Source organism: Phyllostomus discolor, chromosome 1 (genome assembly GCF_004126475.2).
Source record: "Phyllostomus discolor isolate MPI-MPIP mPhyDis1 chromosome 1, mPhyDis1.pri.v3, whole genome shotgun sequence".
NCBI lineage: Eukaryota > Metazoa > Chordata > Mammalia > Chiroptera > Phyllostomidae > Phyllostomus > Phyllostomus discolor.
This window is the reverse complement of record NC_040903.2, coordinates 70398095-70417458: the sequence shown is the minus strand read 5'-3', so window position 1 is coordinate 70417458 and position 19364 is coordinate 70398095. Positions and strand designations below refer to the sequence as shown.

At 53.6% G+C, this 19364-nt stretch overlaps 1 protein-coding gene across 3 annotated transcripts in view; it reads right to left on the bottom strand.

Moving 5' to 3' along the window:
• Positions 1-11664, bottom strand: part of GATA3 (GATA binding protein 3) — a 28951-nt gene extending 17287 nt beyond the window's left edge. The window contains exons 1-2 of one of the 3 annotated variants that reach the window (XM_036024585.1): positions 11482-11664; positions 1181-1802 (exon numbers count right to left, since the gene is read on the bottom strand). In XM_036024585.1, the coding sequence (XP_035880478.1) occupies positions 1181-1421 (241 nt within the window). In that variant the 5' untranslated portion in view covers positions 1422-1802; positions 11482-11664. Of the gene's footprint in view, positions 1-1180; positions 1803-2219; positions 2520-11481 lie in introns of those variants that run through there. The other 2 variants (XM_028506507.2, XM_028506506.2) reach the window with 2 other exon arrangements.
• Positions 11665-19364: the final 7700 nt, after the last annotated feature.

Here is a 19364-nt window from a genome sequence, read left to right as displayed (position 1 = left end):
ATAGTAAATAGTATCAAGTCTGCATTCACGCATTTCCACCTAACTGCTGATCTGCACAGAACAAGGGCAAAGAGCGCCCCATCCGCAGAAACAATTGTTTAAACCTGGTGACAGCGGGGCGGAGGACGCCTGGTGCCGGAGGGGCTCTGTCATCCGAGCCAACCTCCGCTCTAAGTAGGAGACGAGGGCAGACCTCTGCTCTGTCCGGAGGGACTAGGAGAGCCTCACATTTTCTCAGGGTGAAACTTTGCTGCTATATCTCCCTTTAAAATACCCATGCCCGCGAGAAGCGTTGGTTTGCCCCTACAAGGCTGGGTTCCTTTTTAACATTTCAAAACTCCCAAACTTCTCAAGGTGAAAGAGAAAGAAAAAAGGGCAAAGCCATTGTAATCGTCCCTCCGTAAAAAGAAACCCCGGTGGATCCTCAACCTTCTCTGGGAGCCGAATGGACTGTTGTAGGCCGGAGGAGAGAGGAAGGCCACAGTTGCGGGAGCAGCAATGAGGCAACCTAAAGCAAAGCCGCAGGAAAATTCTGTGCAGCCGGGAATCTAGGAAACTGCGTATTTCTCGACCTTAGGATAGTTGTCTTTCCACCGAAACGCCTTCAAGCACCAGAATGCCATTGGGCCGAGCCCAGAGGTAGCAGACCTGCCTAGACACCTAATGCACTAGCTTTGGGGAAAGGTCAAAATCAGGGATGTGAAAAAAGACGCCTCTCGGGCCTTTCTGGAAATGTGCTCGCAGGCAGAACTACGGGATAACTGGGGGAGCGAACCCTTTGGAAGAACAGAGTCTGAGCCGGGTAGAGCCAGCGCCGGCTGCCGGCTAGGAAGCCGTGGCTGCGGAGGCAGAGCCTCGCTCCCGGCGCCTGGGCCCTCCGAGGCCCCCACCTGAAGGCGCTCCGGGAGTCTGAACTGCAGCCCCGCGCCCGCCAGGTGAGCGCCAGGCCCCGGGGACTCCAGCCGCCGAGAGGCGCCTCAGTGACTGCTGTGAAAAACACACTTTCATGACGATCGAGACGGCTTCCTCGCCCATTTCCGGCCCCCAGTTTTTTTTAAATGAAGCAGTAACTGCGCTTGGAGGCTTCGGCCGGGTCTCCCCACCCCAGGTCCCTCCCTTCCTCTCCGACCCGGGCAGCAGGGGTGGCCGCGTAGGGTCTCCGCATCCGGGGTAGACTCACCGTGGTGGGTCGGAGGGTACCTCTGCACCGTGGCCCTCACGGAGTTTCCGTAGTAGGACGGGACGTGGTTGCCTTGACCGTCGATGTTAAAAAGTACATCCACTTCCTCGGGCAGGGGGTACTGCGCCGGGTCCATGTAGGAGTGGCCAAGGCCCGGGTGGTGCGTGTCCGGGTGCTGCCCGTTGAGGACCGCGGGGTGGTGGTGGCTCACCCAGCGCGGCTGGTCTGCCGTCACCTCCATGGCCCCGGCTGCGCTCGCGCCCTCTCGCCGGGCCCGGAACCCGCGCGTGGAGAGGGAGGGCGGTCGGTCTGGGAGGTCAGGCGATCGGGGCTCCGAGGCTATGCAGGTGAGCTTGCCGTCGGAGGAGCGGGGGTCGTCTAATGATTTGTTCTCAATGGAGGAATGGGGAAGGTGGGAAGATAAGGTGGGCAAAGATTTTCAAAAAAAATCTTTTGAGTGGTAGCCTAGCAAAGGGAAGAGAAAGGAAAAGAAAAATTCCAAAAAACAAGTACGGATGGATAAAGGGGGACCAAATTGTTAGAGAGGGAGCGAGGAAAGCTGGGATTCTGCTAGGGAAGCTCCTCCGCAGCGGCTCCGAGCCTGGGCTCCTTCTCACGTCACCTGCATAGGAGAGAAAGGGAGACCTGGATGAGTTCCTAAGTACCTTGGCACCTGAGTTTATGAAGTGGCACTACCTGCCCTCGAGCCGCCGGCCCGCGCCCGCGCCCCTGGACACGCACACACACGCGCACACGCGCGCGCCTCCTACGGAGCTCAGAAAACCCGGGTGCAACCCTGGAGAGAACCGCTCCCAAAGACACCCCCACCGTCCAGCTTTCCCGGGAGCCCAGCACTGACTGAGGCTTTCAAACTAGGACGACAGCTCCCTCCCTCCGGGGTACAGGTCCCGGGACCTTTCCTCCGGCCTCTAGAAAGTCTCCAAGAGAGGAGCGTTGAGTTAAATGTTTTAAAGTTTTCCCAAACGCAGGGGAAGGAGGGAGATCAAACTTAAAAAAAAGAAAAGTCGCCCGTACCAACCTGGGTAGCAAGGAGCAGAGAGGAGGAGGAGGAGGCGTGCGACCTGAAGAGCAGAAAGTGCTCGGTCAGATTGCGTGGCTTGCTGGGTCTCTCGCTCTCTCCGTGTCTCCCTCTCCCTCTCTCTCGCGCGCGCGCTCTCTCTCTCGCTCTCCCTCTCTCTCTCTGTCTCTCTCCCTCTCTCAGATTTTTTTTTTTTTTTACTGGGAATGCATTCTTTCTGAAAGTATCAAGACGGCGCCAGGCAGCTCAGTGTTAGCAGACAGCTGTGGCGCGACGCAACTTAAGGAGGTTCTAGTGTCATCCGCGAGAGAGGGAGGAGCCTAGCGCTCGCGAGGAGGGGACAGCCTCCCCAGCGCAAGGAAGCTGCAACCCAAACCCGCTCCAGGGCTTCACCCCCCAGCCCCTCCTCCCGTCCCTCCACTGACCGGAAAGGGGCGCCGCGCAGGGAGGCCCCGGGCGGGGGGTCCGGGGGTGGTGGGCGAGGCAGCAGGGGCCGGGGGCGGAGGCGGGGGCGGGCTGAAGAGGACGGGCTAGAGGGAGCTCGCGTACTGGCCCTTTAAGTGTGGCTCCAGCTCCTGCCAATTCTATCAGACTGGGTGGATTATTCTTTGCCGGAGAAATCAGCCTGCCCCATTCATAAAGTTAATTTTTACAGGCAGCCTTGCTTTTCCAGACTGTTTAAATGGGCAACTTTTTAAAATTCAATCTGGGCAGTATTGGGGAAGTTTATTGACTTGGGTCTATGCGCAAGTAAAACTGATAAGAATAAAAAAATTAACGCCCAAGTACTTTGAGATTTGCCTCTCCAGAGAAATGACTAAGAGCTGAAGAATTGGGCAAAAGGAATATGCCTTTGATTGAAACGTCAGCGTTGCTTTGGGGGTCGTTGTCAACAATATGTTCCCCAGCCTTTTGCGTTAACCAAACTCTCAAATGAATGTTGCAGCTGCCCTAGTCAGACCTAATATCTGTAATCGATGTGCGCTCTTCACTTCGGTGACAATTGCGATGGATGAAAAGGAGCGAGGGAGAAAGACTCGAACTAGTTCTAACTGCAGTGCGATGGGTTGGATGGAGCCCGGGCCTTCATGCCAGTTACCCAACTTTTCCTTACTTACTCCGGCTCCCGGCGTGTATCCTTGGTCCCATACACTGAACCCCAGCCCGACCGCCGGGCACAGCGCCGCAACCTTCCCAGGGCCCCGGCCTCGCGCTGCGGAGCCTGGAGCTCCGGGCGGAGGGAGCGGGGCTCAGAGCCGGGCCGCGAAGGGCGGGGCGGGGGCGGGGCAGGAGAAGGAGCCAATCAACGGGCGAGGCTGTGGCCGGGCCGCGATTGGCGGGCCCTGCGGCCTCCAACCTTGGCGGCCTGTCCTGGTCCTTTGAGCCACTGCATCCCCTAGCGGCGCTCAGCCTCCTACAGCATCCCGGCCCAAAAAAACGAGGCCGGGGCGCTCAGGGGTCAGGCGGGAAAGGACTCGGGTTCTACTCTCTGCTCACTCAACACAAAGTGTACGAGGAGAGAGTGAGGGTTCCCCCGCAAGCTTTCCCACGGACGGTACTAATTTTGATGTGGGTTCTATTGGAACTAAAGACAGTATTCCCTTTTCACTCCTTTACCCCATAAAATTCCCTACAAATACAAAAATTGGAGCTAGAAGAGACCGCCCCTAAAAATAGATTCTGGAAGCTTCCTTTTATACGGCTAAGGAAAAACATCGATATTCAGCCTTAAAATGTTGAGAAAGAAATATTTTGTTTTAATGCACAATTCTTGTAGAAAGAATAGTAAAGTTTATTTTGGATAGTGAAAACGTGGCTCCTCCCGGTCTTGTATTTGGAGCTTCTCTTGAGTCTCTGCCTTCCTAAAACTCACGTTAGTTAGAAATTAGAATTCAGTTCCTAGATGCGAAACAAGAAGAAAACTCCTAAATCAAACACTACCACCAATCCCACCACCCAGTGTTTCTCCCGAGCCCGTTTAAGTCCCGGGTTATCAGGACGGCCCAGGAAAGGAACATCGATTTTCCTTTCTCTCTGACCACTTTTCTCTAGGGCCAGTCAAGCTGCCATCCTCTCCTCCTGCTCACGGCGCTCTCCAAACCTTTTAATTATTTAGTTTCTAGCATTCACCGGAAACCGCTCCACAAACGAGTACAGACGAACGCACACCGTTTTTTGCTAAAAAGTCCCGAGATTAAGAATGGAAGCAGAGAGAAAAAATGAAAAGCGTTTCTTCGCGCCTCAGTCCAGGACCAGGAGATGCTCCCCGACCCCCAGCGCAAAGGCACGCGGAAAAACCCCAGCGTGGCTCTGTGGTCCTCCAAGCCCAGACCTGGAAGCCGGGGAAAGATCGAGAGAGCCTCTCTGCGAAAAGAAGTGCTGCGGGTGCCAGGACTCGAAAACGTCGACTTCCAAGGCTGAGAACGATTTTAAAAGACAAAGAGAAAAGATTTGTGAGGAGGCCTTCCGGTTTAGCGGCGCCTCTCTGATAACCTACAAAACTGGGGGGAGGAGGATTATTCGTGTTAATTAAATCACAAGCACCAACTCGAGCTGCACTGGGATGGAGAACCCTCAGCCCCGACCACCTTGAAAAACAAATAATAAAAGACCCCGAAGGCCCCTCCCGGTGGTGTGGACCTGGCAGAGAGGCGCGGGGGCTGCGGCTGGATGCCCGGTGTAATGGAGCCAGCCTGTAGGGGGTATTTAACATTTAATTCCCAGCCGGTCCGCCCCTGTTCCCGGACTGACAGTGGGTAATTGGGAAAGAGGACGTTGCTCTTTTGATGGCCCGCGCCGGCCAGTCTCGCCGACGCCACACTGTGTTTGACGTCACGGGGCCAGCCCCAGAGCCGGGAGCACAGAGCAGGGGAGGAGGGAAAAGCAGTGGGGAGGGGTGCTGGGAAGGGAGGGCCGAGGTCGGCCTCGGGACCCACGAGGAAGAAAGGGGGAAGGGAGTGCGGCCGGAGAGAGGCTGCGGCGCGTGGCCTGAGGCAGAGAGCCGGGCTGCGGGGGTCTAGGCTAGGCCAGGCGCCGGCTTGACCCGCCTCGCTGGCAAATGCTGGCCGGGCTTCCTCCTCCGGGAGAGGGCGGGAGAGGGGAGGGGAGGGGGCTCGAGGCCGGGGGAAGGGAAGAGGGGAAAGGTGGTCCAGATTCCCCCGCTGCTGTAGCCTGTAAAGCAGATCCAGGCCTCCTGCGGAGACGCTCAGCGCTCTACTGCAGACCTGACAGCCTCCTCCCGGGACACCCCGGCCCGGGTCTGGTCTTCCAGTTCCCTCTCCCCCCCCGGAACGGCTGGGGAGGAGAAGAAAGCGATGAGGAGGATGCTGTCGCCCCTGGCTCCTGTAGGGCGAGAGGCCTCTCTTACCAGGCAGGGTAAGGGACAGAGGAATGGCCTGGAAGCCTGGGACCCTGGGGGCAAGCATCCCGGAGCCGAGCAGACCACAGCGCAGCCACCGCCCACCTACCCCCACCCTCAACCCCTGGAGCCGAATTCGTGCGTGGGGCGGAAGGAGCCAGTTTGGCCGATATGCAACCCCAGGCCTCGAGGCGGCTGCTTTAGGCGTCAAGTTGAGCGAGGTGTGTGTGCCCTCTTGGGGAAAGGGTAAGAAATGGAGCCTTACTTTCTCTCCTTGGTTCAGCCAAGCTGGCACCCACCCCCCACCCCCCCAGCCCCGCCACAACACTTGCCCCCGTACGGGTCCCACCCACCTGTCCTCCCTGGAGCGCAGAGACTCTGTCCGGATGGGAGTGGGAAACGCGGTCTCGCAAAGGAACCGAAGCCCGCGGCGCAGAGGGAAGCAGTGTATCCCCCCAGGCTCACCCCTGGGGTCTCGGGACTCAAGGATCGCAGATCCACGCAGCCAGCGTCGCCGACCCGAGCCTAGGGACCCGCGCTTCAGGCGAGCTCCGCGGGGCCGTGGTCCGGGGAGCTTCGGACCCCGGCGCCCGCGCGCTGCGGGCGGAGGGTAACCAGAAAAGCCAAGCCTCCGGGTCGAAGTCGTAAAGTTACTAATCCTGAGCGGGGGGAGTGAGCGTGCCTCGGGCCGCCTGGGGCGGTCATTTGAGCGTGTTTACTTAAGGACTTTGCTAGCGGAGCGCGCGCGAAATAGTCGGATTTCCAGCAAGGCTGCAAATATTTGCAGGGGGAGAAAGAAGCGGAGCCGGCCGCGCCGCCGCGTCCCTCCCCCCGAGCCACGGCGCCGGCCTGGGCGGACGCGGCCTCACAGTTAAAGACAGAAATGAAGCCGGGAACCTGCGAGACCAGACAGGGGAGGGGGTGGGGAGGGCGCAGGGCAATAGCGAAAGACAGAAATTGGAGCGCGGGCCGGAGGCCCTGGCGAGCCGGTGCTGCGGGGGAGAAATCACTTCTCCTTCCAGCTCGATCAATCTTCTTTGGCATCGATCGGTCAATAAAAATGGTGTGAACGGGCCTCAGTCGGTGTGAGTCTGGGGAGGAAGGCGAGGCCAGAGGTGCAGAGACCGGCGGTCCGCACCAGCCAGTTTGGCACCCGGCGGTCTGCAAGCCCCAGGCCGGCGGCTAGCGCGTCGCGGGGAGCCTCGCGCAGCCCCGCGGGACATTTGATTGGGTGTCTCCACTTTAATAGTGGTCATTGTTGGAGCAATTAGCTAAAGACAATAACCGCCAAGAGGCGTTTAATTCGATTCCCGTCGCTGGCGGCTGCGAGACCTGGGAGCTCAGGAAGAGGAGCCTGGCCTGGAAGGAAAGATCTGCTTACTTGCGGGTTTTGTCTGAGGTGTGGGAACTCTAATGTGGCAAGGTAAAGCACAGAGAGACCAGGTCCTGGTCCTAGACCCGGGAAACCCTTGCTGGGACTCACTAGCCCCACGGGGGCCCAGGGGACCACCGCGCCTACTGGCAGCACGCGTGGGCGGCCACGCGCGGGTCGCCAATGCCTCTTAGAGGGAGAAAGCAGAGAAGACAGGGACGTGGAAGTCGGCCTTCTCCCTCCTTAGCTGTAGGCCCCCCACCTCGATCACGCGAACCGCGTCCCAATTTTCTTCCCCATGGGGAGGAGGAACAAAGCAGAGAACCCCCCTCTGGAGCGCGTACACACCTCCCTCTCCACTCAGCCAACCCCATTCCCCCTCCTCTGCCTCGGCCCTAGTATTAGGTTACCGCGGCCGGGCGAGGATTTTTACTGGATACGAGAATAGCACAGGTAAAGCTGTACAAACAGCTCGCGGGCTGCTGGACCGGAGGGTTACTCGGGGGACACGGCCCCGGGCACCACCGCCGGGCTGGCGAAACGACTGCGGAGCCCGCTCTGGCGCAGGTTAAACACATGTTACATCTGCACTTCCCTCCCAGCCCTTTTCTCTTCCCCGCATGAGCTGAAACGCAGACCGGGTAGTGAAATCAAAAGGCAATGGGAAGGAAGCAGACAGTTGGGGCAGTGCTGGTTGCTCTCTTCAAACGAAACAGCGAGCAGGGGACCTGAAGGAACGCAGAGAAAAGGGGACCCCAAAACTCACTGGTGAAGGGAAGACGCTGGAGCTGGAAACGTCAAAGGGGAAACCCGTGGGGAGTCAGGCCAAGAGGTCCGCGCGCGCCCGCCCACGGTCAGGCCTAGGGTCCACCTGCCCTGGGAGATGAACCATCGCTTTGGGGGTGCGTGTGGTTGGACTTTTTTTTTTTTTTTTTTTTTTTTCTTATTCATCTATCACCGCTTAAAATTTGGAAGGAAACCCGCCCAGGTCTAGAGGAGAGGCAAGAATGTGGCGCGTCAAAGAAAGAGGAGATGCGCTCTGAGATTACCCCCCACCCCGCCCTACTCCGCCCTCACCGCCTGACCCGGCCCTCCAGCTTCGAGGGATCCTTGCCCTCCCTCGGCCGTTACCCACTTCTCCCGAGTTGAGAAAAACCCTGATTGTAGCGAGATAAAAATGGGGCAGGTAGGGGTATAGCGGAAAGGGGGAGGAGGGAGGGAGAGAGCAGGGGATTTCTGTTTTGAGTTTGACAATGCACAGGTGGGGGGCGGGGGCTGGCTACGCGGGGAGCCCCGGGGTTAGGTAGGAGAGGAAGATTTCCCCTTGAGGGTGAGTGGAAAGGAGTGCGAGTCACCCTGGAAGACGGCGCCCTTCCTGTCGCTCCCTCCAGGCCTGGGCGATTTGGGGGGCAGGTGAGAGCCCCAGAGAAAAGGAAAGGGTAGAGGTGCCACAGCGGGCTCTGGCGGTGCCTCCGGGGCCACAAACCAGGGATTCGGCCCCCAGCTGGCTCTTAGGGAGGGGCTCGGGCCTCTAGACCCAGGCTTTTCTCTTAGGGTGTCCTCAGGCCACGCCGGTGAAGCAGCCGGGACTCCCAAGGAAGTGGTCCGTACGCGGGAATCACCCGTGAGAACTCCAGGCCCCGACGTTTTTCAGACCGTGAAAGATGTAGGTGGGTACCTGCTTCGCTCCCCCTGGCCTTCTGGCCTGCGGGCTGGGCTCCCACCACCTCACCGCCACCGCGTCCAGAGCCCCTGGCCAGCCCTTGCCCTGGCTCCGGCCCCAGCTTCAGCCCCGAGCGCGGAGCGCTCGCCTCCGGCCGACTCTCCTTTGGCCACTTCCATTTGGCATTTCAGGAAAAGGAGGGCCTTATCTTGGGGCTATCGTGTGTTTTACTTCTCCAGGTTAGCCAGAAAACCGGGGTACGACTGCTGCTGGACAATCGACAGTGGGCAAAGGAGAGGGGAGCTCACAACGGTGCAAGGCAAGATGGGGAAGGGTAATTTCCTTCAGATCAGGGCACGGTTAAGGCAGTTTTCCAAAAGTACGAGTTACTCGTATCTTCCTTTGGACACGCCGGAGACCTCAGGGTAACATGTGAATCCGTCTGGCTCAGGTGGAAAGACGCCGTCCTGCGTGCGACCCTCGCCGTTCCCTCCCTGACAGATGCGCCCTGCCGGCCACCGCTCCCCGCCAGGCCCCCCGCTGGCGCTGGGCTCTCTGCTGCCTGCCACCTCGTGGACCCCAAGCAATTTGTTACATAAAACAAAACAGCAACCACACACGCGTGCCTGCGGATCCGCAGCGACAGACACCCAGGGAGACTTGCTCGAGCGCCTTCGTCTTGTGAGTTTTTCTTTCTCGTCCTTCCAACAGCCGGTCGCACCTACCGCCGCCACCTCTAGCCCCTCTGTCCAGCGGCCAGAAGCAAAGGGGGCTCCGATTCCAGCTTGGGGGCTGCCTTCGCCCAATCTCCGGTTTTGCTAAACCTCTCTCTGGTTACTCCAACCATTGAGAAAAACAGGTGATCAGGAATATTTGGTCAGCACACAAAGACACCATGAAAAGAATGCACGTTGATGTGTGAAAAGGCTCAGAGGCAGAGAATGAAAATGGGCCTCCGTGCAGCCCAGAAGCGTTAGAACAACCGGGGCTAGAGAACGCTGGGTCTTTCGGCTTCTGCCCTCACACACCTTGTCAGGATCCTTAATACTCCGCCGCCTCCCACAGTTCCCAGCCACAAATTGCCTTAACCTCGGAAAGATGGGTTCTCAGCCGCGGGGTTCCTAGTACTTGCCATTCCCCACACTTTCTGTGTGGCCCTGGATTGCTGGGCAGTCCAACAAAGAAGCTCCACCAGAGTGCTCAGCAGCACCCATCCCTTCGCTGCACCCCATCTTACCCCCACCTCTGATATTGTCTGGAAAACAGGGTGGAAATACCAAATAAAAGAACATGCAGCTTCCACTGTCTCTGCATTTTCTTTTATTGGACAGACCGACCCGTCTCTGAATCCCCACGGCTGGCAAAGAGCTCTTGTGTAGAATGGAGGGTGGGCCCGCAGGTGTGGGTGCCTGGGTTTGTGTGCCCAGTGCCACTCACCGGTATCCTCAGAATCCAGCTGGCTCCTCAAGTAGGAACCTTAGGCTTTGCAGGGCAACTGGCTGGAAGCTGGAAGCTGAGCTTCCTGCTTGGTCCCATGCAGGAATCGATAATGGGACCCAAAACTCACCTTGATCTTGGTCAGTCTGACCTGGATATATCATACCCTGCCCGGGATTCAAATGGGCAGAAAGCAATTCCTTTCCTCAGAATCACACAATCATTTAAAAGGTTTAATGGTAAGCTCCCTCCCACAAACAGCCATTTGGGCCCTGCAAGCATCAAACATCTGGGTCTACTCTACTGGCCTCGGTGGGACTCTGCCCCAAGCCTGTCACAAGACCGACAGCTCCCCCCTCACCCCCCACTCACACCTTTTCTGCCACAGCTGCTAAAGGATAGAAGTTCTGCAAATGCTACTCGATTGTCCCTTTAAATTTCATAATCTCCCATCCACAACCCAGGGGTCCCTGCTGAATGTGGCTGATAGGGGAGGAGAAAAGAACTAGGAAACACGGGAACCAAACCGAGGGGAGATCCTGCTGGTTGGAGTTGTTTCCACCCTGAGCCATAAACAGAATCACCCCAAGTCAGTTTTCTCAGCACCCTGACATATCTGAGAGGAGGCAAAGGTATATAAAAGCAACTCTCCTGCGTAGATCCACTCAACTCCCTTGCATTTTAACATAATCTGTCTTGGTTTGGACCCTCGGATGGAGTGGCTTCTTGGAGGTATGTTGGTCTAATGTCCCAGGAGAAAGTAGAATTCTTGTGTCCTCTGCCCCTCCTGCTCCCCACAACCCTAGACACCTTCTCTCTGAGGCAGCGGTTTTCTTACTCGCCTCAGGGTGCTCCTGGAAGCAGAGGCACCTCCAAGCCACCGGCTCCCCCGGAGGATGTTGGATGCCCAAACATCTGGGCTCCAACTTTTATCTCACAGCACACAGCTGCTTCTTTAATTATATGCGGAGACAATGAGCCTAAACATACACTTGTAAGTACAGGAAAATAAACATGAAATTGACACTGGGACCCTGCAGCCACCTTCGAAAGAAGGCTGAACTGCTGCTTTGCAAATGGGTTCTTTTCCCCAATCCTCTGCCCGCCTGAAGTGGAAAATGTGTGTCCAGCCCTTCCCAAGCACTTCTGCCATCTCCTATTTTTCTGTTTAATTTTTCTTCATATGCCTTGTTCTACTAGCTCTTTTCTCCAAACAAGGACATACACACATACACACACCACGCTTGCCCAAGGTCATTGCAGAAAGCCCAAGATTTCCAGTGACCAGAAAGAACAATAGGACTGAGGTCTAGTTCACTTTCTTCCAGAGACAGCTGTCCCTTTGGAGTCAAGACCTCCTTTTCATTCTCTCCACGTGGATCAGGGAAAGCGAGTACAGAGTTAGAGAGAGAAGAGAGAGCTATTCACTGACCTGGGTAAGTCGCTCCTGCCGGTCAGCTGTTTTTTATTTTTTTCCTGACTTGCCGGAGATCTGAAGGCAGAAATGACAGGCAGATTTGGCCACTGTTGTCGCTGCTGCGGTTCTCACTGCCCCAGCTGCTTACAGCATCTCACACAGGCTTCCAGCAAGAAGTAAAACCTGGGTGATGTGCATCCTTCCCAGGAACCCCCTCCCTCCGCCTTCTCCTGCTCACTGTACAGAGCGGAGCTCTTCCGGGTTGCAAAGGGGGAAAGGGAGGGAGGGCAGAAGACTGAGTGGGGAATGGATCCCCCCGCTCCTTTGGCAAACACGAAGACTGCACATAAAGGGTGGACAAAGCTAGCAGAGTTGGGGGGATGGGGAAAGATTGCCTCAAACGTAACCAGCCCCTGGTGACTACAAAGCCCACTTTCTTTGGCAGGGTTGGAATTAACACTGTAAATGTCAGCCGTAGTGTTGACTGGGTCATACCTATGTAGATATAAAAGCTTTCTTGGAGTTTTCCTCCCATTTTTTTGAGAAATGGGAACCCATTGGGAGTCTGTAGAGATACAACTGGTGGCCACAATTAGCAGGTCTTGTGCCCCACAGGGCTTTTCTTCTCCTTCCGACTGTTCCTCCTGTTTCTGCTAACACCTCAGAAATGCTGGCATTCTCCAGCTACATCGGTCTTCATCCACCACTGGCCAGTAAAAGTTAGGAAAAGCAGGATGCTGGGTGACTGGGCTCTGGGCCTCTTGCTACTCTTTGGCCCTCCTCACGATGGGCATGGAAACAGTTAGAGGCTGAGGTACCCATGTACATACTGAGTAGAGGTTTGGGGAGGGGCACTATAGGGGGTCACAACTAAGGGTTCTCATAGAGACTTTTAGGAGAGTGAGATAAGGGACAGAGAAGCAGAGGTTGCTCTGAAGATAAAATGTCTAGGAAAAATGGTCCTATGTATCTACTCACCCAACCCAGCAAACTCCAGCCCTCCCCTTCAAAGCCCGCTCTCCGGTACCATACCTACTTTTGCTAGTGGGAGATCAAAATAACCCACGGAGGAGTCCGTCCTGAATAAATTTCTGCAAGGGTAAAATGAAACTCCATAAACATTTGGGTAGAAAGGTCAGGGTCCATTTGTTTTGACAGGTAGAGTTTTGCCTTCAAAATATTTATACAATAAGAGTATGGAGACTGACTTTAAAAATAAATAAATCTTTGGGGAGAAATAAAACAAAAAGTGTCCACTGCCAGGCCTGGAAGTCAAGAAGTTTCTTGTGCTGAAACCAGTTCGGTAGGAAGGAGTTGCCCCGCTTAATGGTGCAGAGTGTTCCGTGGGGCCTGCTTGGTTGCAGGGAGACCGAGGCCATTGGTCAGCAAGGTCAGAGCCGTGGGCAGAGGTGGGGCGGCAACCCGAGGAGGGACAGTTGGGGAGCGTCAAGGAATGCGGCGTGACAGTAAACCTGCCGGCGGAGCGAGGTGTCTGGAGAGCAGGTACAGAGGGATGCCCGCGACCGTTCCGGGCGGGAGGGAGCTACCAGGATGCGGCCGAGGCCTCCAGCCGCCCAAAGCCCCTCGACTCAGACACGCCACCCCCCGTTTGTGCCCTCCGCTCCCACGGAACTTAGAGGTTCTGGGTTTAAACCGAGTGGCGATAGAGGGGCTTCTCTCATTTGCGAACCTGTCGGGTAGAGGAGCAGGGGCTCCCCGCCATTGAGGGAGCCCTGAAGCCCACCTCCTTCCCCAGCTCAGCGGTTCCTCCGCCCTCCTGCCCTCTCGCGCCCTGATTCCGCCACCAAGTGGCAGAGCCAAGTTCTCTGGCGCCAGGGCGCGGGGTGGGCAGGTCTGCGTGTTCCGAGGACTCGGGCGGGGAAGGTCACTCTCGGGACAGCTTTCACCCGACCTGTTGGCCTGGCGCCCCGCAGGGGGCTGCGTGGGCTGTGCCGGGGAGGCGGTGAAGGGTCGGGCTGAGACCAGCGGCCGGATAAGCGTGGCGGGGACTCTGGAGCCCTTTACGGTTCTGAGACCCCCTCGCTTCTCCTCGAGCGCAGCCTCGTGGGCGATAGGACGGCCGGGCCCAGGAGGGGTCATCCGTCACCCAGACGACAGCTGTCTCTTCGGCCTGAGTGTTAGCTGTACCCCACCTAGCGTGCCGTCCACCAAGCCCTTGGAGCCCTTTGTGCCTTTCTCTAAGGTCCCCTCCCCGCCTCTGGCCAGGATTGATGATCCCGATCTTCCGCTCCCTCCTGTTTTCTTCCTCCCCTGCAATACGTTCGCTTCCCACTGGAAAGCCCTGGTTCGGTGCCTTAGACTGAGGACCCCGTCCCGCAGCCCCGGGAACCCAAGGCTAGCTCGGGATCCCGCTTCTCCAGGCCCTCTCTGCCATCCCGTGCACCCAGCCCCTTGCCACCCTGTCCACACGCGCCTGCCCGCCACCTCTGCGGGCTCCCGCGGGCCCCCGCGGACCCGGCGGCAGGTCTCCTCTTTGCTTTTCTGCTGATGCGGGCACTTGCTTGTCTCCAGGTCTAAAGTGACCCTTTGGTGAGGAACTGAGAAATGCAATTACGTACACGTGCTCTCCCACCACCCTAATTCTACCTGTAGCAAAGGCAGGCTTCATTTGAGGAATCGAAAGGCCAAAGAGACTGGCCTTAAAAAAAAAAAAAAAAGGACCTAATTAAAATATAACTAATTTTCAATTTCATGGTTCTACAGGGGTAAGATTCAGAGTGAAAAAGCCAGCTGAGCACTTTTTGTCTTGATGAACTTAGAGGTGGACATTGCTGCTAATTAAGGGTACAAGAGAGAATTATTCCAAGAGGGTTGGGGGAGATGTGATGGTGGGGAAGAGGTGGGAAGAAGAAAGGAGAGAAGTTATCCCTGGAAATAAACAAAGTAAAGGCTCTGGTTGTTTAGTCAGACCACTGAAGATTTATTCCCCATTGGTGGACATCAGACCCCCACACACCGTGAAGACGTTGCTTTAATGAAGCTACACGTCACGTTCTGAATTTTAAAAGCTCTTACTCTGACTCGCTGATTCCTGGTTCAGGTCTCTGTGCGTGTCCTGTGCTTGTGCGTGAGAGTGAGCAACACGGCCCTCAGTCAGTTATTCTGGGGCTAATGTCTGTGTTAAACGCTGAGGGCAACAGATCCCAGACGCTCAGAGCCTGCCCTATCCCAACCAGTCAGAGGGGACGAGGCGGCTTCATTCCCAACATTTCAGGACTCCCAGGGTATCTTCCCAGTAAGGAGTCCTTGTTAGGTGCACTAAAGGAGGCTGGGACCCAGCTGTCTGCCACACAAAGACAGACAGACACACCAGGTGCTTCTCACCTGTAGTTGGGACCCCTGCCCACACTTCCTACTTCTGGCCTTTTAAGCTCTTCACCCTGGGCAGGCGGTCATCCTTCCTGGGCTTGGGTGCAGAGGCTGAACCAGGTAGAGAAATGTTCTGAGGCTCCTGGGCCTCAAGACAGAACTTGGTTTGGGGGTTCGTTCTGGAAGTAACCGTGCTGGCCTAATTGGCACCAGCAGTCACTGCTTTAAACCCTGTGGGGAGTTGGGCCACAATCCTACAAGCTAAGGCACTTGATTGGATTTTAAGTATAAAGGGAAGTCACCCGGCGTGTGGAGGTAGAAGATAGATCAGTAAATGACTAATAGATAATAGAAACATTGTGTTCCAGATCTCCGCGATGGCCACATAGATATGAAGTTCACCTGTTGGATAAAGAAAAAGGAGACCCTGCAGGAAGGAATAATCACTGACAGAATCTCCAACCTTTCTAAGAATGTGTGGTCACTTAGAGTTGTTCTGCTCAGGGTTGGAGGAACTGTATATTTATTCCTCTGGGTTTCTGGCATTCCCTCTCTTTTCCCTAAAATGCAGGTATTATTTTTCTTTCTGCCAACTGGCCTTCAGCATCATCTCCCCTGTCAATTTTTCTACCTTTCTATAGGTACTCTTAGATTGGTTTAATTTTTTTTAAGTGCACTCTCTGCCAGAGGAAAACACACACTCAATATTAGTCTCAACTTAAAAGTTCTAATCTTTCAGTCCCACTCATTGAGATTTAATTTATTACAAATGTGTGGAGTAGGGGGGGGGGGTTGGAGGGCATAACTAGTGTCTGAGGTGGGGACAACCAGTTCTTTCATTTTTCTTTTTTTCCTAACAAAACATTTTTATTAAACTCAACTTTCAGGTTTGACTTTGCCTATGTTTCCCCAACAGAGAACTGCAGGTTGGTTGGGGGGGTGAGGGGTGGGTGGAAGGCTGGGCAGTGGGAGCCTGGGTGGTGAGGAACCATAGACGTCTCAAATGAAAGTTTCACAAAGCAGTCACTGGAAATTAAAAAAAAAAAAATCAGACCTATTCCACCCAGGCGCCCTAAATAAATAGCCCCGTTTGCAAATTCCTATCAATTATTACGTGATGGGAAAAAATCCTATCTGAAAATAAAGCACGTGGACGTGGAGAATTTTAATTAAATCTTACTGTGGATATAATAACATGGAAGTGATTTTTCATTCGGCGCTTGCCTGCTCACCAGTGTTTTATGGCGTTTTCTTGCCTCTGACTTTATTTTAAAATATTAGACGAGGTGGAGAATTATAAACGACTCTTTCCTTATCTGTACTGCTCACATATCCAGGATCAGAGGAGCTGATTAAGAAAGAAGTCAGAGGCAACGTTGGATTCATAATGATTTGGAATAATGAATCCTTATCTCTGCTTTCCAGATTATCTGCCTTTCAGCTCCCAATGTTTTGTTACATGGGATAATTTATTGCATCTAATACATCACAATGAATCTGATGGTAGAAAGTGATGGCCGACGTTGTGAAAAGGGGGCCCTTATTTTTTATCCTGGGGCAGCGAAACTGCTTTTTGCAGTTTTTAATTGGGAAAATATAAGGTAGATCTGATTTTTTTTTTAAAAAAGAGCTGGGTATAATCTTGCGCTCCTGCTTTACCACACTGCTCTTTAATTAGTGTGTCAATTTCAGGCTGAAATTAACAAGATCGACCTGAAACCAGTGCTTAGTTTCTCCCCAGCACCAAGATCCTAATTTTTAAGATGATTTATTTTTATGAAAAAGGAGATAATTAATCATAAACACTGACTACAGCACAGAGCCAAGTTAAGATAAAATGCCATTTGCATCTTTATAAAGAGAAATACCAATAATGTTAATTTTTCTGAGATTTCTTCTCCCCTCACCATCTTCTGGCCACACAGTTCCCACCCTGACCGCTGCCCACTCCAGCCCCATTCCAAGTAAACCAACAACAAAAAAAATCAATTCCCGTTTCCTAGCTTAAAAGTACGTGTGTGTGTGTGTGTGTGTGTGTGTGTGTGTTCTTCTGGTTTTGTCTGTTAACACATGCAGAATGTGCACAGGCTCCTTTCTCCCAGAGCAGGGTGGTAGGTGGGTCCTCCTGTTCTCCCAGACGGTCCCTCTCCACCCACCCTCCTCAGCTTCCCTCCAGTTTGGAGTTAGAGAGGACACACCTCTCATTTAATGGTTAATTACAATAATTGGCATTTTTGTTTCTTTTGTCTTCTGCCCTAACACCAAAGGAACAAAAGCCATCTAAATGCAACAGGCTTTACTCTGTGCCTCTTTTAGGACAGATTTCACAGTCCAAGGCTATCCCCAGAATGTCTGCCCCTTCCCGCCCCAACAACAGTAGCAACTGCCCCGCTTCACGAAGGAGAAGGGGCAGGAGTCACTGGTAATTTGCTCAAGTTTTTTTGTGCCTGTTGATTACTTTCTCTTTGCTTGGATTAAACAATCATTGCAAATATGCAAACCAGTGAGAGGAGGTTCATACATATTCGCTCTCCAATTGTTCCTCCTGACGTCAGATCATAATTTCTTGGTAATTGGATGGTTTGCACCTGAATAATGCTCATCTGAAATTCTCTACATTTCTTTGAGTTGCAGTAGATTTTCTACTGTGAGATAGGAGGACTTTTTTTTTTTTAAGAATTCTCTTCTGTTCCCTGTAGTTCCAGTTGTTTTTCTTCCTCCTTTACACTTAAGAACATTTACTTCTGAAATGTGGGGACTTGGAGTGTGTTTCCTTGGAATATAATTTTTCAAGGAGTTCCAGAGTAGACTGAAGAACGGTCAACACTGGCTGGTAAAGATGGAGGAAATGGGGGTGTCGCTGGGGCAGAAGCAGAGGTGAGGTTCTATGGAGCCAAGTCTACTTCCCCTCTCTGCTTAGATCTACCAAAGGACCCTGTCATCACCCCTCGCCACCACTCAGGTTCCTCTGCTGAGGTTACCGGAGGTTCCCAGCTAGCCAGAGTTCAAATCTCAATTCCTGACTCTGTCCTAGGCCCTCAAGCAAAGTGGGCAGCCACATAATCACAGATTTAAAAAGCTTGAATCTTGATAATAAAGATATTTCAAATTTTAGGTTGCAGAGAGAAAAAGAGACCTCATTTTCTGGGACATTGTCTTTTATTTTTCAGTCCACTTTGGCCTTTGTGGACTTCAGAGGTCTAGTTCTAATTTTGTATTAAATAGTGTGTGACTTCTTTTTTCTCTTTCTCTCCCTCTTCTTCTCCTCTTCTCCCCTTACCCCTCTTCCCTCTCTTTAGGACACACCACTCCAAGAATTTCAAGTATCAATTATAAGTAATATTAATTTCTCAGTCCCAACCAGTGAAGTGCAGATGATCTGATAGGAGTATAAAACCAGTGCTTCCCTAGATGAAACAGACCAATGGAGCCTACTGGGCCGTTTCCCATGCCCAGATGAACATTCAATTTTCCAGCATTATCTCCACACTTAAACTCGCTTTCTCCATTTCTGTGCCAAGATAAATTTGCATAATATTTGCAGCTGTAATTAGCTGATGAGCATCTCCCAGCCTTCCCCTTTTGTTTCTCTCTGTGTTTGGTCTTCCACTGATGCCACGTTTGATCTTTAATATTACAGGATTCTCGATAGAGGATTGCATATCTTATCTTCTTGGCTCCAACATTTTTTAAGAAAGGAGAGAGGAAGGAAGAGAGAGGGTTTGGGGAAAAGAGTGAGGAGAATGAAGCTTCACTAATTAGAGTTGGAAAGGTTTCGTTGGAATAAGGTATAGTTAGTGACAGAACAGATAAAATAGATGGAGAATTATGGTGGGGTTGGGTGGGGAGAGGTGGGACAAGCCTCTCAGAATGGACAGTCTGGAATAAAGAATGGATTATTACCTAGAGAATTCAAGAGTGGAGCTGCGGAACTTGGACTGACACCACACCATGGGTGGGGGGGGGGGCATGTGGTGCACAGCGAGCCCCAGGGGTGCAGCCCTTCCTCTTCTTCTGGGGAAGCGTTAAGTGCTGGGGCTGGGAGTGAGGCACTCTGCTGGGTGCTCCTCTCAGGCAAAAATCTGCAACTTTTGAAACCAGGCGACTTGCTTATCTGCTCATCTGTTTGTCTCTCGTTAATAGAGAGCACAGCAGTTCTGAATTTCTCATATGATACCGACACTTCTCATTCTGTCCAGCGCTGTTTAAAAAAAATAAATAAATAAAAGGCACTCTCCGTCAAAAAAGAAAGGAAAATCAGAAAAAGAGGGGAAAAGGGAAAAAGAGATAAGGGACTAGGAAAAAGAAGAGACGGGAGTTCGTGGCTTGGAACAGAGTTTCATCCAGAAGTTGAGCAGAACCAGCAAAGGGCCGCCCCCCCCCCCCCGCCCCCGCTTCGTCCGGGTTGTCATTGTTCTGTGAGTTTTCTGACTTGGGTGGCTGCAGGGTGGGAGGGAAGGCGGATTAGAGGAGCCACTGGTTGAATCAGTATTTGTGGGAATCCGGAGGGGCAGAGAGAGAAAGGAAAGGGAAGAGGGAGAAGGAGGAAAAAAAGAAGACAAGAAAGA